Source organism: Polyodon spathula, chromosome 4, assembly GCF_017654505.1.
Source record: "Polyodon spathula isolate WHYD16114869_AA chromosome 4, ASM1765450v1, whole genome shotgun sequence".
Taxonomy (NCBI): domain Eukaryota; kingdom Metazoa; phylum Chordata; class Actinopteri; order Acipenseriformes; family Polyodontidae; genus Polyodon; species Polyodon spathula.
The window spans coordinates 16,266,846-16,289,269 of record NC_054537.1 but is presented as its reverse complement, the minus strand read 5'-3'; the positions used below and the strand labels follow the sequence as shown (position 1 = coordinate 16,289,269).

At 38.3% G+C, this 22,424-nt stretch overlaps 1 protein-coding gene across 3 annotated transcripts; it reads right to left on the bottom strand.

The window, feature by feature from the left end:
* Nucleotides 1-269: 269 nt before the first annotated feature.
* On the bottom strand, nucleotides 270-21,029 carry LOC121314226 (transcriptional repressor NF-X1-like). 3 transcript variants are annotated; one of them, XM_041247257.1, is made up of 24 exons: nucleotides 20,814-21,029; nucleotides 19,173-20,135; nucleotides 17,906-18,067; nucleotides 17,205-17,282; nucleotides 14,650-14,755; nucleotides 14,333-14,404; nucleotides 14,008-14,147; nucleotides 13,468-13,567; nucleotides 12,726-12,943; nucleotides 12,270-12,367; nucleotides 12,145-12,175; nucleotides 11,529-11,611; nucleotides 10,788-10,896; nucleotides 10,435-10,554; nucleotides 9,537-9,616; nucleotides 9,196-9,426; nucleotides 8,583-8,656; nucleotides 8,088-8,189; nucleotides 7,954-7,995; nucleotides 5,353-5,451; nucleotides 3,656-3,722; nucleotides 3,003-3,148; nucleotides 2,691-2,795; nucleotides 270-2,265 (listed from the first exon to the last, which is right to left on the bottom strand). In XM_041247257.1, exons 1-24 carry the CDS (start codon nucleotides 20,833-20,835, stop codon nucleotides 2,190-2,192), a joined length of 3,324 nt encoding a protein of 1,107 aa, XP_041103191.1. In that variant the 5' UTR covers nucleotides 20,836-21,029; the 3' UTR covers nucleotides 270-2,189. The 3 variants fall into 3 exon arrangements, 2 of the variants coding, with proteins under 2 accessions (XP_041103191.1, XP_041103192.1); XM_041247258.1 differs by lacking the exon at nucleotides 270-2,265 and having other exon boundaries at nucleotides 2,687-2,795; XR_005950086.1 differs by lacking the exons at nucleotides 270-2,265; nucleotides 2,691-2,795; nucleotides 3,003-3,148; nucleotides 3,656-3,722; nucleotides 5,353-5,451 and having other exon boundaries at nucleotides 8,088-8,184.
* Nucleotides 21,030-22,424: the final 1,395 nt, after the last annotated feature.

Here is a 22,424-nt window from a genome sequence, read left to right as displayed (position 1 = left end):
TATTATTACAATTACCCAGCTCAATGCAGATTCAAACATGGTTACAATTACACTTGACTCTGAGTAAGCCACACCAAACCAATGGTACATCTTGGTCTTGGTAACACTTAACCTAGCACAAAGTACAAAAATTTCTTGAAAAGGTGACATTTTTCATATTACATTGAGCTTTTTTTTTTAACATTGCTTTTAAAACACAGATTAAAGTTAACAATGCATGTAGAAATGCAGAACATAAGAGGAATCAAGTAAGACAAAATTATGTTAAATACAGAGCCATTTTATTTGAAAATTATTGCAGCACATCAATTTTATTTTGTTTGCATAAAATGAGTGAAATCCTAAATAGCCTTACATAACAGAGATAAATCCAGTAAAATATTTTAACAATATATTTTAATAGCACTACTTATTGGTTTGAAAATTATTTATTCTTGGGTGATGGTTACTAGTTGGTGTTAGATTTGGACTAACCAAATGTTACTTCTGTCTGATGACTAGACACTCAGGAACAACCCCTTCAGTTTTCCTCAACCAAATAGCCTTAACTGATAGAGGATGGCCCAAAGTCAATACCACAGATCTGATATCTTCTGATCCCAAAGCAGTACAACAAAACATGATTTGTATCAAGGATCTTTTCAGGATCACTACAACTAAAACATGTTTAAGACCATTCTCTCTCAAAATACAGATTCTATAACCAAATGGTTACATCTCTGCTGTTAAAAGCAGGGGCCTATTTTATTTATTTTTTGTCTGCAGAGATTGATTGAAATAGGATATTTTAAATAGAATGCTGCCTATGACTGCAACAAGTCTTGACAGAAACATATTTTCTTCAAATGTAATTTTGTGCAAAATTGACGAATATCTTTTTTTGGGTCTATGTGATTTGTGAACCGGATCAGTGCAAAATGGGCATAACCAAAATAATGTGATAACTTAAAAATACTGCAGCCGGAGTAACCCAATCAATTGCTATTCAGATATGCTAGTTGAATCCAGCAACACCATGTGTATCTATGTTACAGTACAAAATTGTGTTTAGATTTCAAAACAAGTTGACATTTAACATGCTGAATGTCATATCACTGGATTTTTCCTTGCAAAAGTTAATAAATGTTCACTGTAATTTAGCAATGTTCCTGCTTCCGCTGCCGCCACCCCCCCTTTCAATTGATGCTGTGCCTGTGTATGGGTTATACACACCCCTGCTTCTTGTCAATGGATTTTTACTTGTGCCGACATTCCCTCACACAGAGACATTTCCCATCCCACAACACCATAATAATACAAAAGACCAAGAACCCTATTTGGTGAATGTTTTACACAGCGGTTAAAGTGTAAATTACTATTCAAGATAAACTCCACTGGAAACAATGTATTCTACAATTTTGTTATTATTTAAAGCTACCTTGTATTTAGAAAATACTTAACTTGCTTTTTATTTGTTCTCTCCCCTGGATATACCCATGATGTCTCATTAAAATCAGCAAGAAGTCATACGTGAGTTTTTGACGTGCAAATATGCATAACAACTTTACTTTATGCAGGATTTGTACCCTTAATTTATGCAGTTTAACCTGTATGCATCAACTTTAAACACATATGTATGTAATTGGAATTACAATCACAATTCCTGGTAAAATGGCAAGTTTAGTGCCGCACACCTTACAAACCATATCCTACAGATGCTTGGTATCTGGCTGCGTTCCACAGGCTTTCAAGATCGCTGCGCAGTAGTCAATGGGGTTTATTTTGGTTTATTTCAGAAGCAGAAGTGTTTATTGGATGTTGACTGAATTTACTGTGCAGTCCATTGTTCAATTCCCCTCAGACAAGTTTTACATATCAGTTTTTGCACAGCCTACTTAAACCAAAACTTTAATCAGTAATGTTTCAAAACTAGACATTAAAATAAATTTCTGCAGGAAAAAAAAGGCACCTAGCTACAAGAGAGTTTCTCACTCAACACTGGAATGAACATCTAGAACCATACAGGGCCTAACAGTTAACTATTTGGTCATGGATTTCTGAGTAAAAGAACAAGATTTTTTAATGTGGAACTATGATCTTCTGCATATTTTTTTTTTTTTTTCTTAACAAGCATAAGTGACTTAGCTTTCTGATGCTAGTGTGCTTCATTTATATATTCATTTTTCTTTAGCGCAACAACTTCCAAGTTTTCAATCCTGAACATCAAAGTAGTCAATCACGGGCTCCTCTTTAACAGCCTTTTGCATGAAGCTGCAATTGCCAGAACTAAAAAACACAGAAAAAACAAAAAACACAGAAAAATTGGGAACACAGAAATGTTCTTCTGGATTAATCTAGCACTAATGCTTAACGTCCATATAGTTGCCCAAAAGCATGCAGGTTTTAGATATTAGGACATATGGATCTGTAACCATAATGAATGGGTATAAACATGTGGAAATGGAAATTTGTATCAAAAGTTACCCACTGAAACAAGGCATATTTGGAAAGCAAATCTGCTAGTTTTAGAAATGAATACAAAGTGGAGCTTTTCATTATTACCTATTGTTTGGATACAGCGGTTGGGTTATTGTATCAATTCCATTTACTCTGCACCTCCTCACGGATTGAGCTTTTGTTTTCTATGCTTTATAAAAATAAACTTAAGAGTTTCATGTAATGGTTTGAAATCCGACCTGACATATGCTTACTTTGCAGTGTGCTGCCTGTGGTGGGCGATGGGTGGTGGAGGTCTTGTGGCAGTTTCACGTTCTATCAGCGTTGTCAGAGTAGTATTAGGGCACGACGTTTTCCCTCTGCAAAACAAAATGTACTGCCGTAGAGGTTTACATTATATTTTGATGCAGTCTCCTGACCAGTCGGACTCTTCAGGAAAGTGCACTTCTAATTGACTGCTAATTAAATTAATAATTCTCATACAGAAAGTAATAATCCCATCATAATATCATCATATTGATCCTGATCAATAGCCCCCCCCCCCCCCCAAAAAAAAAAGCTGTTACCTTACTGCTGTAATGATAATATTACGCTTTGGTTCACTGTCATAGCTCTCACTCTCAATCCCATACACCTCAGCTAACTCATGGATGATCTTGCGGTGATCTCTGTTCATTGGAGGGAAGCAATGACTCCGCTTTGATTGTTTTCCCTGGAAAGACATTAAAATGGATACGGTCAAGATATCACACTGAATACTGAAAAAAACTAAACACTTTTCAAGACATGCCGGACATGTTTCATCTATTCTAAACAACATTCTAAGTACAACCTGGATACAACATTCACACTATCACCCATCATGCAGTCATTATTACTGTAGCGCTCTCTTGTTATTTCACTATCTGACTAAAACATTCAGGAAAGTAGTATTGGGGGATGTGAATTAGGAAAGGATCGTTATACAGTGTAGTACATTCACAACTTTGTCACCATAGCCTAACCGAGTTAACCAAATTTGTGTATGATGGAAACGTGAAAAAGCAAGGCAACCGAAGACTTGTTTTCCAACCTTAAAAAGTCTCTTCTCCTCCAGGGTTGTCTTTTAGAGGTGCACATGTGTGACTTTTGCTAAAGTTGTACTCAACTTGTAATATTAAAAATAGTATATATATATATGAAGTTTCGGCTAATTGCAATGTTTAATTTCTGTACTTACCTTATTTGCCAACTCCACAAGATTTTTCATCACTTCTTCCACTTCACTTACAAACTTTAATTCCTTCCTGCATTCAATTAGAAGATCATAAATGTTATGAAAAAGGGCACGGCTGTTCGGTCTGTTTTAATTTATATCTCGTACATTTTCAACATATTCAATGCAATCATGGCCTCTCTCTCTCGTGCTATACACATACATACAGTGCCTATAGAAAGTCTACCCCTTTCCAAATTTTCACCTTTTGCTGCCTTAAAGCCTGGAATTAAAATGCCTTAAAGCCTGGAAAATTAAAATATATATATATATATATTATATATATATAAATATATATATATATATATATATATATATATATATATATATATATATATATATATATATATATATTCATTTATCTACACAGCCTACCTCACAACTTCCAAGTGAAAAAAATATTCTAGCAATTTGTAGAAAATTAAAAATAAAAACTGAAATAGCTTGGCTGGATAAGTGTCCACCCCCCTTGTAATAAAAATCCTAAATTAGTTATCACACACAAAGCTAAGTATCCTCCACCTGTGTTAAGTTGTAGTGATTCACATGATTTCAGGATCAATTCAGCAGTTTCTGTAGGTTCTCTCTGTTGGGTAGTGCACTTCAAAGCAAAGCACTCCACAAATCTGGCCTGTATGGTAGGGTGGCAAGATGGAAGCCATTACTCAAGAAAGCCCACCTTGAATCCCGTTTGAAGTATACAAAAAAACAGTCAGGAGATTCTGTAGCCATGTGGCAAAAAGTTTCGTGGTCTGACGAAACTAAAATGGAACTTTTTGGCCTAAATGCAAAGCGTTATGTTTGGCACAAACCCAACACAGCGCATCTCCCAAAGAACACCATCCCTACTGTGAAGCATGGTGGTGGCAGCATCACGTTATGAGGATGTTTCTCATCGGCAGGGACTGGGCACTTGTCAGGATAGAAGGGAAAATTAATGGAGCAAAGTACAGAGAAGTCCTTGAGGAAAAACTGCTGCCCTCTGCAAGAAAGCTGAAACTGGGATGGAAGTTCACCTTTCAGCATGAAAATGACCAAAAGCACACAGCCAAAGCTACACTGGAGTGGCTAAGCAACAAAAAGGTAAAGGTCCTTGAGTGGCCCAGTCAGAGCCCTGACCTAAATCCAATCAAACATTTTTGGCGTGATTTGAAGATTGCTGTCCATCAAGACAGAGTTTGAACAGTTCTGTAAAGATGGTCAAATATTGCCAAATCTTGGTGTGCAAAGTTGGTACAGACCTATCCCAACAGACTCACAGTTGTAATTGCTGCCAAAGGTGCTTCCACCAAGTATTAACTCAGTGGGGTGGAGACTTATCCAATTCTGATCTTTCAGTTTTATATTTAATATATCTTTTTTTTTTTCAGTAAAACATTTTTTCCCCCTTAACAGTGTGGAGTATGGTGTGTAGATAAGTGGAAAAAAATCCTCATTTAAATGCATGAAACTCTGAGGCACTGACACAACAAAATGTGAAAAAAGTTCAAGGGGATGTACTTTCTATAGGCACTGTATGTATATATATATATATATATATATATATATATATATATATATATATATACTGACACACAAACACACACACACACATATATAAAAAATATAACTAAATCAAATCTCACTAAAACTCAATACAAGTAAATGGAGTAGCTTCTCACCTTGCATCTTCCTTCAGACTGTCGCTGAATTTCGAGGTCGAGCCGCGGGTGTTGAAGGGATCAGAACTAAGGTCTATATTTAGAGCCTCGGCCAACCGTCTGAGATGAAAAAAGAAAGTGCCTGACAATTAAACATGAAGTAAAACAGAAATGTGAAAAAGACTGTATCATTGATATATCCAGAGGTTAGAAACAACATGGACTACAACTGTGTACGAACTGTATATGCCACACTTTAAAGCAATGCAACAGGGAAAGGGTTCATTTTTTTCTGGACAACACTGGTAATGGAAATTAACTAAGAAAACCAAAGAGTCCAGCTGTGTACCAAACAAACACAATAACAAAGTATACTGTCTCTATGCAGAGCTGTAACATCAAAAGTCACCTCAATACAGCAGCCATATTAGTCCAGAGGTCAGCTACAAACTTAGCAAGAGAGGTTTTTATATAAATGCATCCATACACCGGACGCAATGCGACAAGCGAATGTGTTGTACGACAAAAAAATATGAGACATTCACACTGCCTATGATGCGACAGGTGACACAGAAGCGATGCAAAAAAAGACTGGTTTGCATCTCTGTCGCGTGGTAGCTAGGGAACTGACCAACGAGGAACAGCTTCCCTTGCATGGCTTCAGGAAACAATGGCAGAAGAAAAAAATTCTTGCAGTATCAAAATACCCTGAGCTGTACAATAAAGAACACAACAATTATAAAGACACAGCAATAAGGGAGAACATCTGGCAGTCCATTTCCAGGGAACTGGATCCAGCTGGTGTGTATGATTTGTTTACCTTTACTGAAAAGTATTCTGAAAAGCTATTATGTATTTGTTGCAAAGTGACTGATAGTGTGCAGGTGCAGGTGATCAATCAACAGATAGACAATTATAATCCAGGTGCAAAGTTTGTTTAATGATGTTTTTGTGTCCAGTGTCTGACGGCATAACAAACAGTAAACAATAATGAAGGCAAGTAATACAGCAGTGTGTATTACTTAATTTATAATCCCCGGGTTTGCCCCGCAAATAATAGTCCTGTTTTTTATTATACACACACAAAACAAATACACAAGTCTGTTAGTGCGTGAATTAGTGCCAGTGGTGTAAACACAGTTTATTGTGATACAGTGTAGTGCTGTTCTGGGTTTGTGCTGGCCTCTGGTGACAGCTCTGGAACGTGTCTTGTGATAACAAGCAACAAATAGAGAGAACAAACACATACGATACAGACGCACAAAACACAGGTCTTTCTGGGTCACTTTTCATTCATAAACGAAGGAACAGATAACATTGCTTCGACCCCTATTTATACCATCACTCATGACCCCTTGGCAAACAATTGCAACCACTCCTGTAATCCATGGCTACCACATTATTTACCTTTCGGGTCAATGAGTTAGTGTACTGAAGCTCCGTCTCTTTTCTACAGTACATGTCCGTCTTCCTTTTAACCCTTGGAACGAGGTGTCAGATCAAGTAGTCCAGAGTACTCTGTTCCTGTTACTTAGCGCCCTCACAGATCGGGAGGGAGATTTACCACCAAGAATCATTGTCTTTGTCACAGTAGTCTACAGTTTTATTAGCTGTATAACTGATTGTAATGATGATACAATCAGAGTCCCATCACATGGTATCAGAGTAAAAACTTAAATATACTTGTGTGTTTTTTATTAGTATTTAATCGTAATGTTGATGCTTTTCTTAGGTATCATCACTGGATGCTTTATATTACATTGATCTGCGTGCAATTAAATACACAACCTTTACCGTAAAAAAACCCCAAAAAACATAACAGTTTAAAACACATATATATATATATATATATATATATATATATATATATATATATATATATATATATATACATACACACACATATAAAATCAATGAAATTGTAGATATGCATGTGTATGCTACCTGTAACATATTAATAAATACAAATAAATAAATAACTTGAATACATTTTATTTTGCAGACACACCGACAGTTGTTCTGACACGTATTAATAATGTTATTGAATATATTTTTACTGCGGGGGAATTTGCCATGACATCGCCACTGGTGTGAAAGGTAGTGCCACAGCGAAAATACAATTTTATCGCCGGGCAAATTGCATTGCTTTCGGTGTGTGGAAACCTTCACATTGCATATATGGAGTCGCTACCTAGTACCTCGAATGGCACTGACTTCGTGGAGTCACGGTTAGTTTTCTTGAATAACCTCCTCAATTTAACTTTTTCTACAGAATCACAAAATGCATCTGTGTACGTCACATGACCCCAAAATTGCAGCCATCATGAGTCACAGGTTAAAGCACAGTTTTACAACTACAAGTTTTAAGTTGCCAGCTTTAATAGTTTATGAGATATATGCAGTAGTAAATGTGCCGGTAGCAGCAGGTTGAGAAACTCCTACAAGCTCCACTTACAGGGATGTTTACAAGACATTACTGCAAGTCTTTCTCAATGTTTTCAATCTTGAAAATGTGTTCGGGTTCACATCATACCACCACCGCCTCATAAAGTGTGAATGACCTCTTGATGGTGTCTTGGATTAATACTGCAGTGACAGATACTGAGACTCAGTTCAACCTACCTGTTTCTTTCTAGTGCAGCACACTCCTCATCACACTGCAACCTACAATGTAAAATGAGAACAACACAATTAAATGTGACACTACAAAAAGGTTTTGTATAATTTTCAAAATCAAACCAGCTCATTTGAGCTACCTGGCTTGCTTCATTTCCTTCTTTGTAATTAGTTGACCGATTTCCACAGAGTCTCCCAGCTGCATATCAGAAAGTCGGCTGGCTATGGCTATAGCAGCTATTCTAGATACAAAAGACAGCAACAGAAGTTTGTCAGGAAATATATCAATTACAAGTAGCACCCATTAATATCAACAGTAGATGTTTACTTCTAGAATACGACAATAGATTATTACAGAATTTAAAAACAAGTTATACTTAACATCATAGAAGACATAAAATATATATTTTGGTTAATAAATATGTGGCTCATGCTTGTTTAAAATCTATAGTGCGCCTCTTTTATAAGCACCAAAAGAGGCTGTGCAATTTGTGTTCCTCCTTATAACAAGACACAAGTGCTAGTATAATGGCATTATGGGGCAAATGAGAACCAAGACCTCACTGTCTTATAACCGGTTCTGTGATATGAAGGGCAGTCTTATAACCAGGAGCACTGTACTAGACTTTGCTTACCTTTGATAATTGGTTGAAGCCTCAGAGCAAACCATGCTCTCCTTCTTGCGCCCACAGTCACACTGTAACACTACCTGAAAAGAAAACAGTTAGCCAGGAATGAATGTTTGTGGTGAAAATAATAAAAAAAGGGTCACAGAAATGCACATATGATATTTATTTAATGCAACATCCACTGCCTGGATCTGGCATATCCCAGAAATAGATGCAAATTAGATTGATCATGTGATATGATATGACATGACATGAGAGCACTAACGCTCACATCTTCTGTTTTACCATGTACAGGATCTTTGGTTTTTTTTTTTAAACTGTTGGTTCCCTCTGCTTAATGGAGCCAATAGAGCTGAAAAAAGTCACAAAACAACAGTAATTTATCAAGAACTGGGAATTAAAAAACACATGATAAAACAACAAAAGCCTGGCAACCACTCATTCAAAATGACTTTAAATGGTTTGTGTGTGCAAATCAACACATCTGTGCTCAAGAAGTGCTACCTTTTTTTGTAGTGAGCAACTTACCACACCCTGAGCGAAATAAATAAAAAAAAAGTTAATCACTTTCTTTACCATTAAAACAATAAAAATTAAAAAAAATGAAAAACACACACACCTTTGCTGTACATGGAGCCCTGGGACAGGGGGACCCCTGGTGGCATGGTGCTGAACAGGCATGACCACATTCCTGTTTCACAGCACAGCAAGGTTGTTTACACTGCTCCTCTGTCATACAATCCCCTCTGTGGCAGATCCTTCTGCACTTGTGCATGCCACACAGCAGCTGTTTATTACAAGTCAGGCCACAGGATATATCTGCCAAGTGACAGGGAATATTGTTTCTTTGCTGTAAAAAGTTAAATAAAATTAAGTTTTACTGTATCTTGGCAAATGGGAAAGTCAATTTAACATTTATACTTTTTTATTCTAGACATTGTGGCACAGTCTTTCACTTACTTCATGTTTTCCCATACACCACTTCTGAGTGAGGTAGGTACAAGGTGGGCACTTCTCCTCGCTGTGGCAGTTGTGAAATACTATTAAAAAAAACAATAATACATTAACAAAAAGCCTGACCAAATGTCAGTAAAAAGTAACTAACAACATTTTGCATTCAAATATACCAAAACAGTAAAAAAAACAAAAAAAAAAAAACTACATGTTTTTCAATATGCGTCTAATAATGGATGTGCACATTTGACAAAAGATAAGCTTCCTTTTTGATAAATTAATAAATATTTAAAATCAACTGCCATAGGCTATATTTGCAACAATGAACTTGTCTATCACAGCATTCTCCGTGTGCTTCCATTTCTTAATGCGAGTGCCATCTTAACCTCTAAATTAACACAAGTGCTCATGTGTGCCTACACATGGAAAGGAATGTAGCAATAGAAAGCGGTATGGTCCCAGTGGTTAAAGGGCTTGTAAACAGGAGGTCCCCAGTTCAAACCCCAGCTCAGGCAATGACTCACTGTGTGACCCTGAGCAAGTCACTTAACCTCCTTGTGCTCCGTCTTTCAGGTGTTGTTGTAAGTGACTCTGCAGCTGATGCATAGTTCACACACCCTAGTCTCTGTAAGTCGCCTTGGATAAAGGCGTCTGCTAAATAAACGAATAAAAATAAACACATTTTTCTAAATCCTTTATATGTAAATCCTTTTATTTGTTTTTTTTTATTTTTCATACTTAATCGAAAGGTAAAATGGAAGCGTGAAAATTATCTGTCCAAAGCCTAAAACAAGGTTAATGTTCACTGGACGCCACCTGTAACTGAGAGAAACATTAAAAAGTTGTGCAAGGTCAACTCCAAGTATGTTCCCACAAACATAATACATCAAAACACAGTCCTGACCTGGATGATCACACTCGTGCTTCCTGGTACATGGATTTTTACATTCAGGTGGTCTTGTACCACAGGGAACGGGTGGATAGATCACTGTTTCACCACAGTGACATGGCAGTTCATCAAAACCTACGTGAAATTATACATAAACAAGAAATTACATAAAAAAGCAGGCTAAAATAAAAAAATAAAAAAATTATATATATATTCTCATTGATACAGTGTGAAATCTACAACTGTAATCTATTTAAACCTCGTCAGAATACAGTTTCCAGTCTCTCCACTACACTATCTGAGTGACTAATTTTACCCCAGGAAACACTGTATTGCTCACAATGAGGAAGATGATAGTGAATTCTTACTTGTTTGCCAACACGGGTGGCAGTTCCCACGATGACAAAGCTCTTGACACCTATGCTGTCCACAGTTCAGCTTGTACCCACAGATCATGGAACATTTGTGCTCTTTGTCCTTTGATAAGAAGATTCTCTTGTTACAGAATGCAAAACATGATTAAAAAAACCTCTTCAAAAGCATTATTTCCTCAATGATCATTTTAACAATATGAAAAAAAAAATTAAAAAACTAAAGCCCGAGACAGACAGGCGCGGCACCACTGGCATTTTCATGGTGCGGTACCACTAGTCTGCACCTGGACACACAGGAGCGTTAGGCACTACGCAGTATAGTAGTTGTCAGCACCACACCATAGGCTATGTACTCAAATATAATTTACATATATGGAAAAAGTTTTGCATCATCTAGTAGAATATTAGGATGCATACATAATTTAAAAAAACCTATATGAACATAATTTTGATATTTAACATCATGCAATCTAAGAAACATACAATACTTTGCTGACAGCAAGTAGCCTACCACTAAAGTGTTAAATATATCCTTTATAGCCAGCTATATAAAAATAGACACCAATCCTATCTTTTTTTATATCGCTTCAGTGCCACTTCAGTGCCGCCCATCGCATTTTTGTCGTGGGGTGTCATACAACACATTTGCTTGTCGCATTGCGTCCGGTGTGTAAACTTCTAAGATATTTTATCACATTACATATTTATGACCAAAAAATATGTTATCCTACTTACCACACAGCAAAGTTCGTTACATTTGTGGCGGCCACAAGGACGTTTTTTATTGCAACGCTTGTCACACATGAACGTAAGGTCAGCTAGCAAGGGGAAATAAATGCAATCAGTTAGTTTGTTGATCAAATTTAAAAAAATGTAAAATCCCATACAATTACGACAGTTACAGTCTCAATCCATTTAAAAGCAAAATAAATTACTAAATGCATTCTACAAAACCATGAGGTCTGAAAGGGGCATTCAATGTAGTGTGTGTGTGTGTGTGTGTGTATATACACACACACTACATTGAATGCCCCTTTCAGACCTCTAGGTCTGTGGAGATATCTATCTATCTATCTATCTATCTATCTATCTATATATATATATATATATATATATATGTGTGTGTGTGTGTGTGTGTGTGTGTGTGTGTGTGTGTGTGTGTGTGTGTGTGTGTGTGTGTGTGTGTGTTTATTTAGCAGACACCTTTATCCAAGGCAAATTACTGAGACTAGTAGACCTAGTTTATCTGCAACACTCATTCAAGATCTAGCCCACTAGTTCATTGTGGTAACTCAACAAAACATCTGGCGGTTTATCTTCCCACAATACAAAAAATAATAATTAAACATACCTTCATTTTGAATAACGGCACATGGAACTTCCTAAAAAATAAAACAAGCAATGCATATTAAGGAAATAAATTGTATATATATATGTGTGTTTTTGCTCAAAGAACCAACCGTTTCGTTCACTTACTTTAGTTTTGAAGCCACATCTGCATTTGATGGTAGAAGTAAGCAAGCACGGACCACATTCCTTTTCATGGCACAAATTTTCACACAAATGAATTGAATCTAAAACATATTTAAAAAGAACAATGGTGAAAGATGAACATGCACATTTAACAGGGCACTTAGTTATCAATACCTACCATTTAACAATGCTGCATGTAAGAGTATTACTTCAATAGAGTTCAATTAACTGATGACAGGGAGGTTTTACCGACAGTCCATGAACTCAGCACACAAACCTATTTCCAAACTAGAAATGGAACAAATGTAACCAAAAACAAAGCATCAGCTGTAACATTACCTAAGAGGCAAGTCAAGATCTTCAGAAGTTAAAAACAAATGTGGCAGCGTAGTTTGATCCTCACAGGGACGTTTAAAAATGTCTGTATTATACATATTATGTTAATCCGATAGTACTCACCATTTGACCCACATGGTAACGGCTTGGCACAGGTTTTTCCACATGATGGAATGGTATCTGTGCAGCTCTTGCGCTCAGGGTAACCAAGTTCCAAAAGTTTGGAGAGGGGAGTCTGCCCACAAGGGCAGCTGTGTACCACTTTTGGAAGACGAGGACAAGACTGACATGGTTGTGGATGGCATACTTGCAAACAAGTGTGCTTGCCACAGTCAAGCATTCTGGAATAGAGGCAAAAAAATAAACAGGGTATTTTACACACATTTTCCATGCTAAAGATATAAGTAATACATTAAAGTTGCTGGTATATTTAAAAAATATACACAAAGTATAAACGTAGATAGGTCACCCATGACCTACATCCAAAGAAATTAATTTTTTTCTTTATTTTTCTCTTTACTTTTTCCACAAGCGCAGGCTTTGGTTACAAAAGCAGGGCACGATAGGCATATTTGGGTTGTTTTTTTTTGGTGGAGCGGGGGACAAACTGGGGCTTTTCCCCAGTTTGTGCCACCCTGGAGTTTCTTGTAAACACTAATATCTTAATTAACTGTAGGTGCATGCAACTTCAAAATTCAATTTGGGTACAATTCCTTTATAAAAATAAATGGCCAACAATTTTATAGTAAAGGTGTCTTAGTTCTGTAATTTTGCGATAGGCGTTTACTGAGACCTAGAGCCACGTGAAACAGCTTGATTACATTACTTGTTAGCACTGGCTGCACCAGCTGCTATTGAAACTTACTTTCCACACAGTTTTTGACAGGAAAAATGTCCAGACTCATCAAAATGTTCTTTATCTGTCCCACAGGGCACTTCCCGAGAACTCATTCCACAATAGCAAACTAGAGAAAAATAAGCAATGATTAACTAGGACAAAGATCCAATTAGTGAGAACGAATTACCCCTTCCCATTTAGAATAACTTAATTCCTTTTAACATCACATACAAATGCAGTCACAAATATACATATATAACAGGCACTGCTGTGTGATGAACTGCTATGAATGATAAAAGCTCTGCAACCACACCTTTAGATGAGCCTAGCTCTTTTGTATAGTGGTCAAGGTGCACAATTCCAGTGTGCATGGTCGCAGGTTCATTCCCAGCCTTTGTCTGTTACCGTAACTCGGATCTCATAGAAAGAGCTGATCGCAGAGGTAAAAGGGGAAAATAGTGCAAAAGGCAGCGTTGTTTTACAAGGAATAAAGACAACAAAAGCCGTAGCACTCCTTGTTTATGCTAATTTACATTGTCCGTTTTCTAACACATATTTTATGCTTACCTTGGCTGACTTGGAGCTGACAGGGTTGGCATTTTCCGCTGTGGCACACCTGCACACAGGTATGCTTGTCACAGTTTAGCAGGCTGCCGCACACATCAGTACAACGAATCATAGTTGCCTGTCCACAACGTACAGATTGACTTTGGGGAGGGGAGATGGGGATAAAACAACATTTACTAAATCTATGCAAGACACTCCGTCCTTATGGTTAAAGTAGTATGTTTTGCAGAATTGAAACACTTCTAAAGAAATTAATATCCTTAATATTACTAAGTAACATTTTGCAACTATGAACGAAATAACTTTGCTACATCACTTCTCTTACCTTATTTTTCCACAAACACAGGCTTTGGTTACAAATGCTGGGCAAGATGGGCATGGTCCAGGATGGCACAAGCTGGGGAAAAGAACTATAGTTAAAAGAGTGTGAAAATGCCATGCATTATACTATAGTCACTGTCGCTACACATTGCCTCTTTGCGCCACAGAGACAACAGGGTTCAGAAGCTTGGCATCTTCCTCTGCTTAGGTCACAAGCAACGTGGCATATCAGTGCACAGAAGTGGACACAAGTTCTGCAGTTTTCCATCAAACCTAAAAGAATCACACATTGTTTACTCTGAGGTTGAGAGGATTACTTACATATTACAGGGATGGTTGCAGTCCAGACCAGAACGCTTTTTGCAACACAGCTCTCCACAGCTGTGTGGAATCTCATTTCTGTTCCATTCAGGATTGTTAACTTTACCTACAAGTAAAAAATAATACATACAAGGGAAGTGTCGCTAGATAAACTAACCATATTTGTAAATAATTTAAACTGTGTTTCACCTTGATATTTCAATTCGATTATGCATACTGTACATTGTAAGTAGGGCTTCTGTTTTTCAATTTTTATACATTTCTGTGATTATTTTTAGCTATTTTCAATTTATGAAATTTTCGGGGCTTTTGCTTTTTCTCTAGCGTATGAAATTATTGTTTTCAGTTACTTCGCAGCCGTTGTTTTGTTTTCAGTCACAATTTTAACTTGACAGTGCTTGCACCTTTTTTCCTTTGCTGTCTTCTACAATGAAATCGTTACAGTCACACATTCTCCTGGTTTCTGTGTGTTTAGGCATTGGCACTTGCATTTATATACAGTTTACATTTCACCACAATTGTTAATTCCGTTTTAAATTCCACAAGCGTGTAAACACACCATCCACTCGATATATCGAGGGTGTCGGGGTCCAATATAAATCTGCTATATATCGAGGGCCGCGATATAGCGAGAGACCCATAGAAAAACAAATAGGCTAACAAATAAATACTGTACAACCACTCCGTCGTTTTATCGGGTGCCTCAGGGTCCAGTATAAATCCTCTACGCGTCCTGCTTTTTCTCATTTTTCGTACAAAAAGCAGCACACCGTTTTAATTCGTACTGCAGAAGGCAATTGCTTCTCGTCAACTTCAGTCTTTTCTCCTTTCTCAAATGCACAAACCTGCTGCATTGAAATAATCCATTCCCAACAACACCGGAAGCTTGTTGCTAGGGAGCTGACATAACTGCCTTGTGGCTTTTGCTAGTCCATTGCTGCCACATGTGAACACCTTGTTGGCTAAAATAAAAACCACTTCAGCAAGTAGATATTTAATTTGCTTTGTGTTATTGTATAACACGGGTGTATATGATAACAGTACAATATTAATGCTTTGCTTTTAATTGTTTTGTATATTGTTGTCTGTGATGTGCAGTACGAAATAAAACGAACAGTAATTCTAAGTGCCTATGAATATTGCAGATAAGGCATACACAGTTAGTAAAAATGGGGAGCCAACTCCAGGACTGCAACATATCCGCAGTATAGCGAGGGGCGATATAGCAAGGGGTGGGTGTATTATTTAACTGTAATACAGCTTTAAATCTCACGAGCAAGAACAACCCACTGCTTCAAGTAATTGTAATTTCATTTTAAATGTCGCAAGCATGTTACCTCAAAAAGAACTGTAGGAATGTGCTGTCACTCAGTAGTTGGGGTGGGTTTAAAGTTTAAAGGAGGGAGGAACATGGCCCAATTGCACTGGGGAAGATTTTTTTTTTTTGTAGGTTTGTGAAAGGGTGGTGAAGTCAGACCAGAAACACACTCAAAACAATGAGGAATGGCGGGGCAAACGGAAGTGCAATGGCTCTCAGTGTTTTATTAAATAAACAAACAAAAGATTTGAACAAACACAAAACACTGAAAAATAAAGGGTGCGGTGGCCAAACAAACAAACAAGTATTGTGCTGGTGTATAAACCAGCACGCTTAGCAATTGTTATATTCCTTGTTCTACAGACTTAAGTCTCTCTTCTGACACTCTTCACCTGACACAGACAGCTGCAGGTTTTTATACAGGTGACCATCTCCCGATTAGCAACAATTAATCAATGAATTATCTCGGGAGATGGCCACTTTCTGCATGAGGTTTTTATGAATGGGAATTTTAACCCCATTCATGTGACTTTTTGCCTGTCTCACACAACAAATAATATCGTACGGCTTTAGTCCGTCCTCACACAACAAAATATATATTACTACTACGACTACTATTACTAATAATAATAATTAGGGCACAACATACATAGGGGCGGGGCTCCCCGTCACAAAGTTCTGTATTTTAGAATTTCCAGTGTTTTTCCTGTGTTTATTGGCTATGCACCAATTTCATTTTTGTGTATCGGAGGTGTTATTGGGTTTTACCAGTTTAAAACGAAAATTAAACACCCTAATTATTATTCACGTCTCCATTAGAATTTATTAACAGCAACTACAATTATATTCTTGTAGATCCCTGAAATGACAAAACATTCTAAACATTTAAACAAATTAATTCTAAAATAAAAACAGATTAAACATGTTAACACCAGTTTTTTTTTCTATAACTTTATTTATAATATGTTTAGAAGTGTCTGATGGCTACATCTAATCATGTTGATACTGTTTTCTCTTGCACTCTTTGCATGAAAGACCCAACTCACTTTGCTGACAGCCTGACACAAGAAAGACTGGGCTCAAGAAATACATCGATTACAGGTAGCTACTGGACATTTATAAAAGCACACCATCAATTTCTAAATTCTAGAGAAAATGCATGCCAAAATGTATGGTCTCATAACGAACAACCTAAACTATTTCTTCTGCAATAAAATGTACTGCATGCATCACTTACCACAGAAGCAGGTGTAAGAGTTTGGTGCACGAACAGATACATTCTGGCAGGCAGGACACCTCCACCCCTCATTCCCATCTAGAAATTCAAAGACATCATCTTTGCTGTATACACAACAATTCTCAGTATTATATATAATACATGGGTAACTGTTCTTTTCTCAACTGGATTAGGAATTCTCAAGCACTGTATTGGTGCATTGCTTGAGTGAATTATAACTTTTTTTTTTTTAAATTTAGTCATTGCCAATTTTTTTTTTTTTTTTTTTTTTTTAATTTTCTCCCAGTTTGAAATGGCCAATTATTATTTATTTATTCTTGGTGAGCCGAGGACACCCTGGCCGACCTAGACCCAGGTGACGCTTATCCAATTGAGTGCCGCCTCCTGGGAACTCCCATCCATGGTTAGCTGTGGAATAGCCCAGACTCGACCCGCGACGTCCAGGCTATAGGGCGCATCCTGCGCTCACGCAGAGCGCCTTTTACTGGATGCGCCACTTGGGAGCCACGAGTGAATTATAACTTTAAACTGATTTGTATCCCAGCAATAAAACTAACTATATTCTTTAAATAACCTGTGCCAATATGTCCATGTATAAACCTGGCAAGCACATTTCTTGAAGTTAAGGAAGAACTTCAATCGCTTTAACATTGATCGAAAACTTTAAAAGACACCAACTACGAATTTTGCCCCATACTTACCCTCCGCCTGTGATGCTGGTGATCGAGCCCACTTTTTAATACAGTTTAGATGAAAGACGTGGTAGCAGCTCTGACAGCTCCAGACTGGTGCCATCACACGAATTACCTCACAACACACCATACATTCATACTTCTCTTCAGTCAGTTGTTCAATTAGACACCCTGCAGGAGGAAAGAAGGGTAAACACGGTCACACCTGTCCAAAACTGACAAGTTTGCATATAGGCACCAACCACATAAAATGCAATATCCACAAAAGGGGCCAAGTCATATGTATACAAAAAAGGTCAGCCTTGTGAAGATGCCATTTTTTCCCCCTCAGTAGGAACTAGTAGCAACATGAATAAAACAAACTAGCTTGAAACTTGGACCCTTTATGCTTACTCATTCAAGGAAAGCAAGAATTTTTATCCTAAAATAGTGTTTTGTATGTACTTTTTATGATCTGAATGCCGCTGAAGCAACTGGAGCCGCTGTGGCAATATCTTAGTAAAGGTAGCCAAGGAAATTAGCCTCCATCCTTTTCTAATTTGGCTGGAGTGACTACCTTGACTCCTAATGCATCAGGAAAATCACAACAAAGCGAGCGCTGATGAACTAAATTCTTCCCTGCTAAGTTAACTCAGCCATTATCAAATCCCTGTTCTGTCTCTTTGAAAGTGGAAGTTGGCACCTTACTCAGAAAGGGTATTGCATCATACCTGAGCCATTGCTCTGGCAGTATCAAAAAACAGGCTTCCTTTACCCAAAAAATCAAAATGACACCTTTTTTTTTTTTTTTTTTACCTGATCTTAAATCCTCTTTAAAAAAGGTTTACTTACACTTCAGTTTTCAATTTTTCCTGAGCTATAGATAAGCTTGTACTATAAATTGAATTCAGAAGATCAGATAACATCGTGTGGCAAGACGACCTCAAGCAGTGAGGAAGTTTATGTGCCCCACATCTGGCAATATCATAGTCAATATAAGCCAACAGGACTGCAATAAAAGTAACATTTCTGATTTTCAGGGTGTCTAAGAAGGGCATGGAATAATGTAGTAAAGAGTCATCAAGCAATTCAGTTTTGTTATAGAAATTAAAGTTGGAGATATTGCCTTAGGTTGAGCTTGATTTATTCCACACCATTATCGCTCAATAATTAATTATTGCATGACTGCGGTCAAACACATTCTTCCACAGTGTTAATCTACAATACATGACAGACTCAACAGTGGTGCTGCACCTGACAAACTTCTTTCTAACCTGAAAAAATCCCATTATTATACCTGTATGTGTTTCTTTGCTCTTGGGAACATCCAACTGCTTTTTACAGAAAGGTTTTCTGCCTGAATTCAAGTGTTTCTTTGGTCCATGATCTTGTAATGGCATCCTTCTTCCTTGCCCTCTCTCCACATCACTTCTCCATGAAGATCTACTATAAGGCTCGCGAGTCTTACCAGAGGTAGCCATCTCATTTACCTTGCGGTCAGCTTGGGATGAGGCACTTTGAGGTTTTGTACTCCTACTCCGTTCCTGCCTTGTCTGATGTTCATCTCTATTCTGCTGCCAGTGTCTTTGGGAATCCTGGGCTGCTCTCTTATTGCCATAATGGGAGTGCTTCAGTGCACTCTCGTTTAATCTTGCTTTAGTAGCTTCCACAGAACCCATTTCCAACGAGTTTTCCCTGTCTCCTTCAATCAAATCTTCTCTATTATCCCTGTAAAAAGCTGGTTTTCCCCTCTCACCAGGACCCCTTCTCGGCTCGTAAGTAAACTTCCGTGGATTTTTAGGTCTGGCATCTCTAGTGTCTTCGGGCTCAAAGCAGGTTTTAAGGTCATTCTGCCTCTTGTCCACTGTCCGCCAGCTAGGTCCATCTTTGTCAGGTTTCTCTGTGAAAGATTCTGAATGGCTGCCACCAAACTGTCTTGAATGGTCTGTTGGAAAGGTTCTAATGTTTCTGGATCGGTTTTGCCGCTGGTTTTGAAAGCTGTGGTTTCCTCTAGCACTAGGGCCACCTCGACTATCTAAGGGAGCCTCCAAGGTCCTGTAGGTCTGACGATTGTAGTAGTCCCTTTCACGTAAGGGCTCATCGTTGCAATAAAATCTGTTAGAACGCTGCTGGTGAGGGGCTGCGTATCGACCCCCTCTGTTCCTGTTGAAATCTGGTCTTGGCCGACTTCTAGACTGAAACTGGCTCTGTTCTTCTCCCTGAACAAAATCTGCAGCATCTGGATTGAGCTCCAGTTCACCTGTCAATTAATTAATTAGATATAATATAAATAACTATAACACAGTACGTGTAAAAGGGTTAAATAACATAAGTAATCACTTGTATTTTCTATATAAAATCCTAAACGAAAATCATATTTCAGAAATATTCTGTTTCAGTCCATGTTCTTATTTCTTTGATCACTGTCAACAGGAATGGGATTTTTATTCCACATATAACAACCTGCAAAGGTCACTACTGTAATTGTACTTCATCTTGGATTTCACGAAATCACCTGCGCTGCAAAAGAAATATGCAGACCTACATTTTGCATAATGTAAACACTCGGCACTGAAAATGGCTAGCTAGCTGCATATTCAATTATTTATTTTATCTATTCATGTGATGTAACGTTTGCAAACAGCAACAATGAAACGGGACCAAATGTCAATTTTATTGGTATAAAACTGGTGAACAGATATGTCCTGTATTACCGTTTTTTTTTTTTTTTTTTTTTTTTTTTTTAAACATCTATAAATCATCACCAGGCAGCGCTAACTATAGACACTGATCTGTTTGTCAAAAAAGTAAACTATAGTATATATTTTTAAACAGAAAATATAACTTGCTTTTCCCCGGTTTAATAGCAAAACTAAACGCTGTTTCAGAAGTGCTGATAATGTAAAACTCTACCTAGCCAGTGACTGAATGTACCGACCTGAGGTTTGGGCTTCAGCCATTCGGCTTGCTGTCGTCCTCCGCGACTCCTCCTCCTCCACCAGTATGCGTAAGCAGAACCACTTTGTCTTTACAATAACAATGTCGACTTTTTTTAAATGTGTTTACAAATCTATATAATAATCTGGTTTATGTGAATTTCACTACACTTTCTCCTACCTTCCTCACCCACCACCATTCAGTGACTGCGGAAAACTTCGCGCATGCCCAGTGGTAGCCACAACAACCAAAACTTTATTGAAACTCACCAATGCTGACAGGAGGCGAGGGAGAGTGTGTTTTTCAAACTATTTAAAAACTGAACTTAAAAGAAAGATAATTTTAAGCGAGCTAGAAGTGTACTCTGTCAAACCTACTTGAGAGCATATATTTTCAAGATGCAATTTTATATTGATAAAACGCAACTTAATAAACTACAATATGAAGGTCTGCACAAACAAACTTTGCAGCACCAAAAAAATTGAGAAAGGTGTAGCATACTGCCAAGTCTCCCGATTTCGTCGGGAGACTCCCGATATACGTGATCGCCCGTCTTCTGGTGGACTCAAGCAATTCCTGATAATTTAGATTGCCAATTGTAATGCATAATTACCACTCGCTCTACAGGGGTAACATTAAAAAAAATGATTGTATATTTCTTAAGTCAGCAAACCCCACACCCCATCCCACAGGAGAAACAGTAAAAAAAAGGTTTATCATAATTCAGCAACACCGCCCCAGAACGCCTCACCTCGCCAATGCCCTGGCCCCTGCCCTCGCTCTAAGGGGAAACAGTAAAAAATGCATATATTTAATGTAGAGATTCGTGCAGTTGTGTTTATGTACGTAATCCCTGCTGTCTATGTGTGTTTACGTGCTGTGTGTTTATTCCCTCCCCAATCAAGCCATTGAAAGAATGCTACATTGGCATCAGAGTGGGATTGAGGTCAATCCACTTGGGAGATGAACCAGTGCATCTGCTGCAACCTCGACCCATTCCAGACCCGGTGAAATGGCGGACTGGAGGACCTCCTCTGTGGCCTTGAGGACAAAGGTTGGTTCCTTGACTGCGGGGAGTTCGGGCACAAGGTGGTACCTTCCTTCCAGGAGGAAGAGGAGGTACTGCCAGCCCCAAAGCGAAAGAGGAGGAGGGTGGCTGTTCTCTGAGGCAAACAAGGAAGGTGGTACCGTTTCCAGTGTTGGAGGGAGATGCTGCCTGCACGGATGCTGAAGAAGGAAATGCTGCCTGCCCAAGTGCTGGAGAGTGAGGTGTTGCCGCTGCTGAAGTACCCCGCACCTCTGCCAGCTACACGGTGGAAGCGCGACTGGGATGACTACCTGAGCATTCGCAGGAGTACCTTGTCTGTGGGAAGTACGGGAACTACATAATGCACTGCCCCCACCTGACGGAGGAGCAGCAGTTGAAGATACTCACACCGTGGTCAGCAATGATGGCAAGATGGGGAGAGCCACCACTGCTGCTGGTGCCACAGGGAGGAGCCCTGCTGGCTCCAGTGCCAGTGTTGACACAGCTGCCTGCACAGCCAGTGTGCCCTGGGTCGCTGCCAGAGTGCCCAGCACCAGCGCCACTGCCGGAGTGCCCCACGCTGAT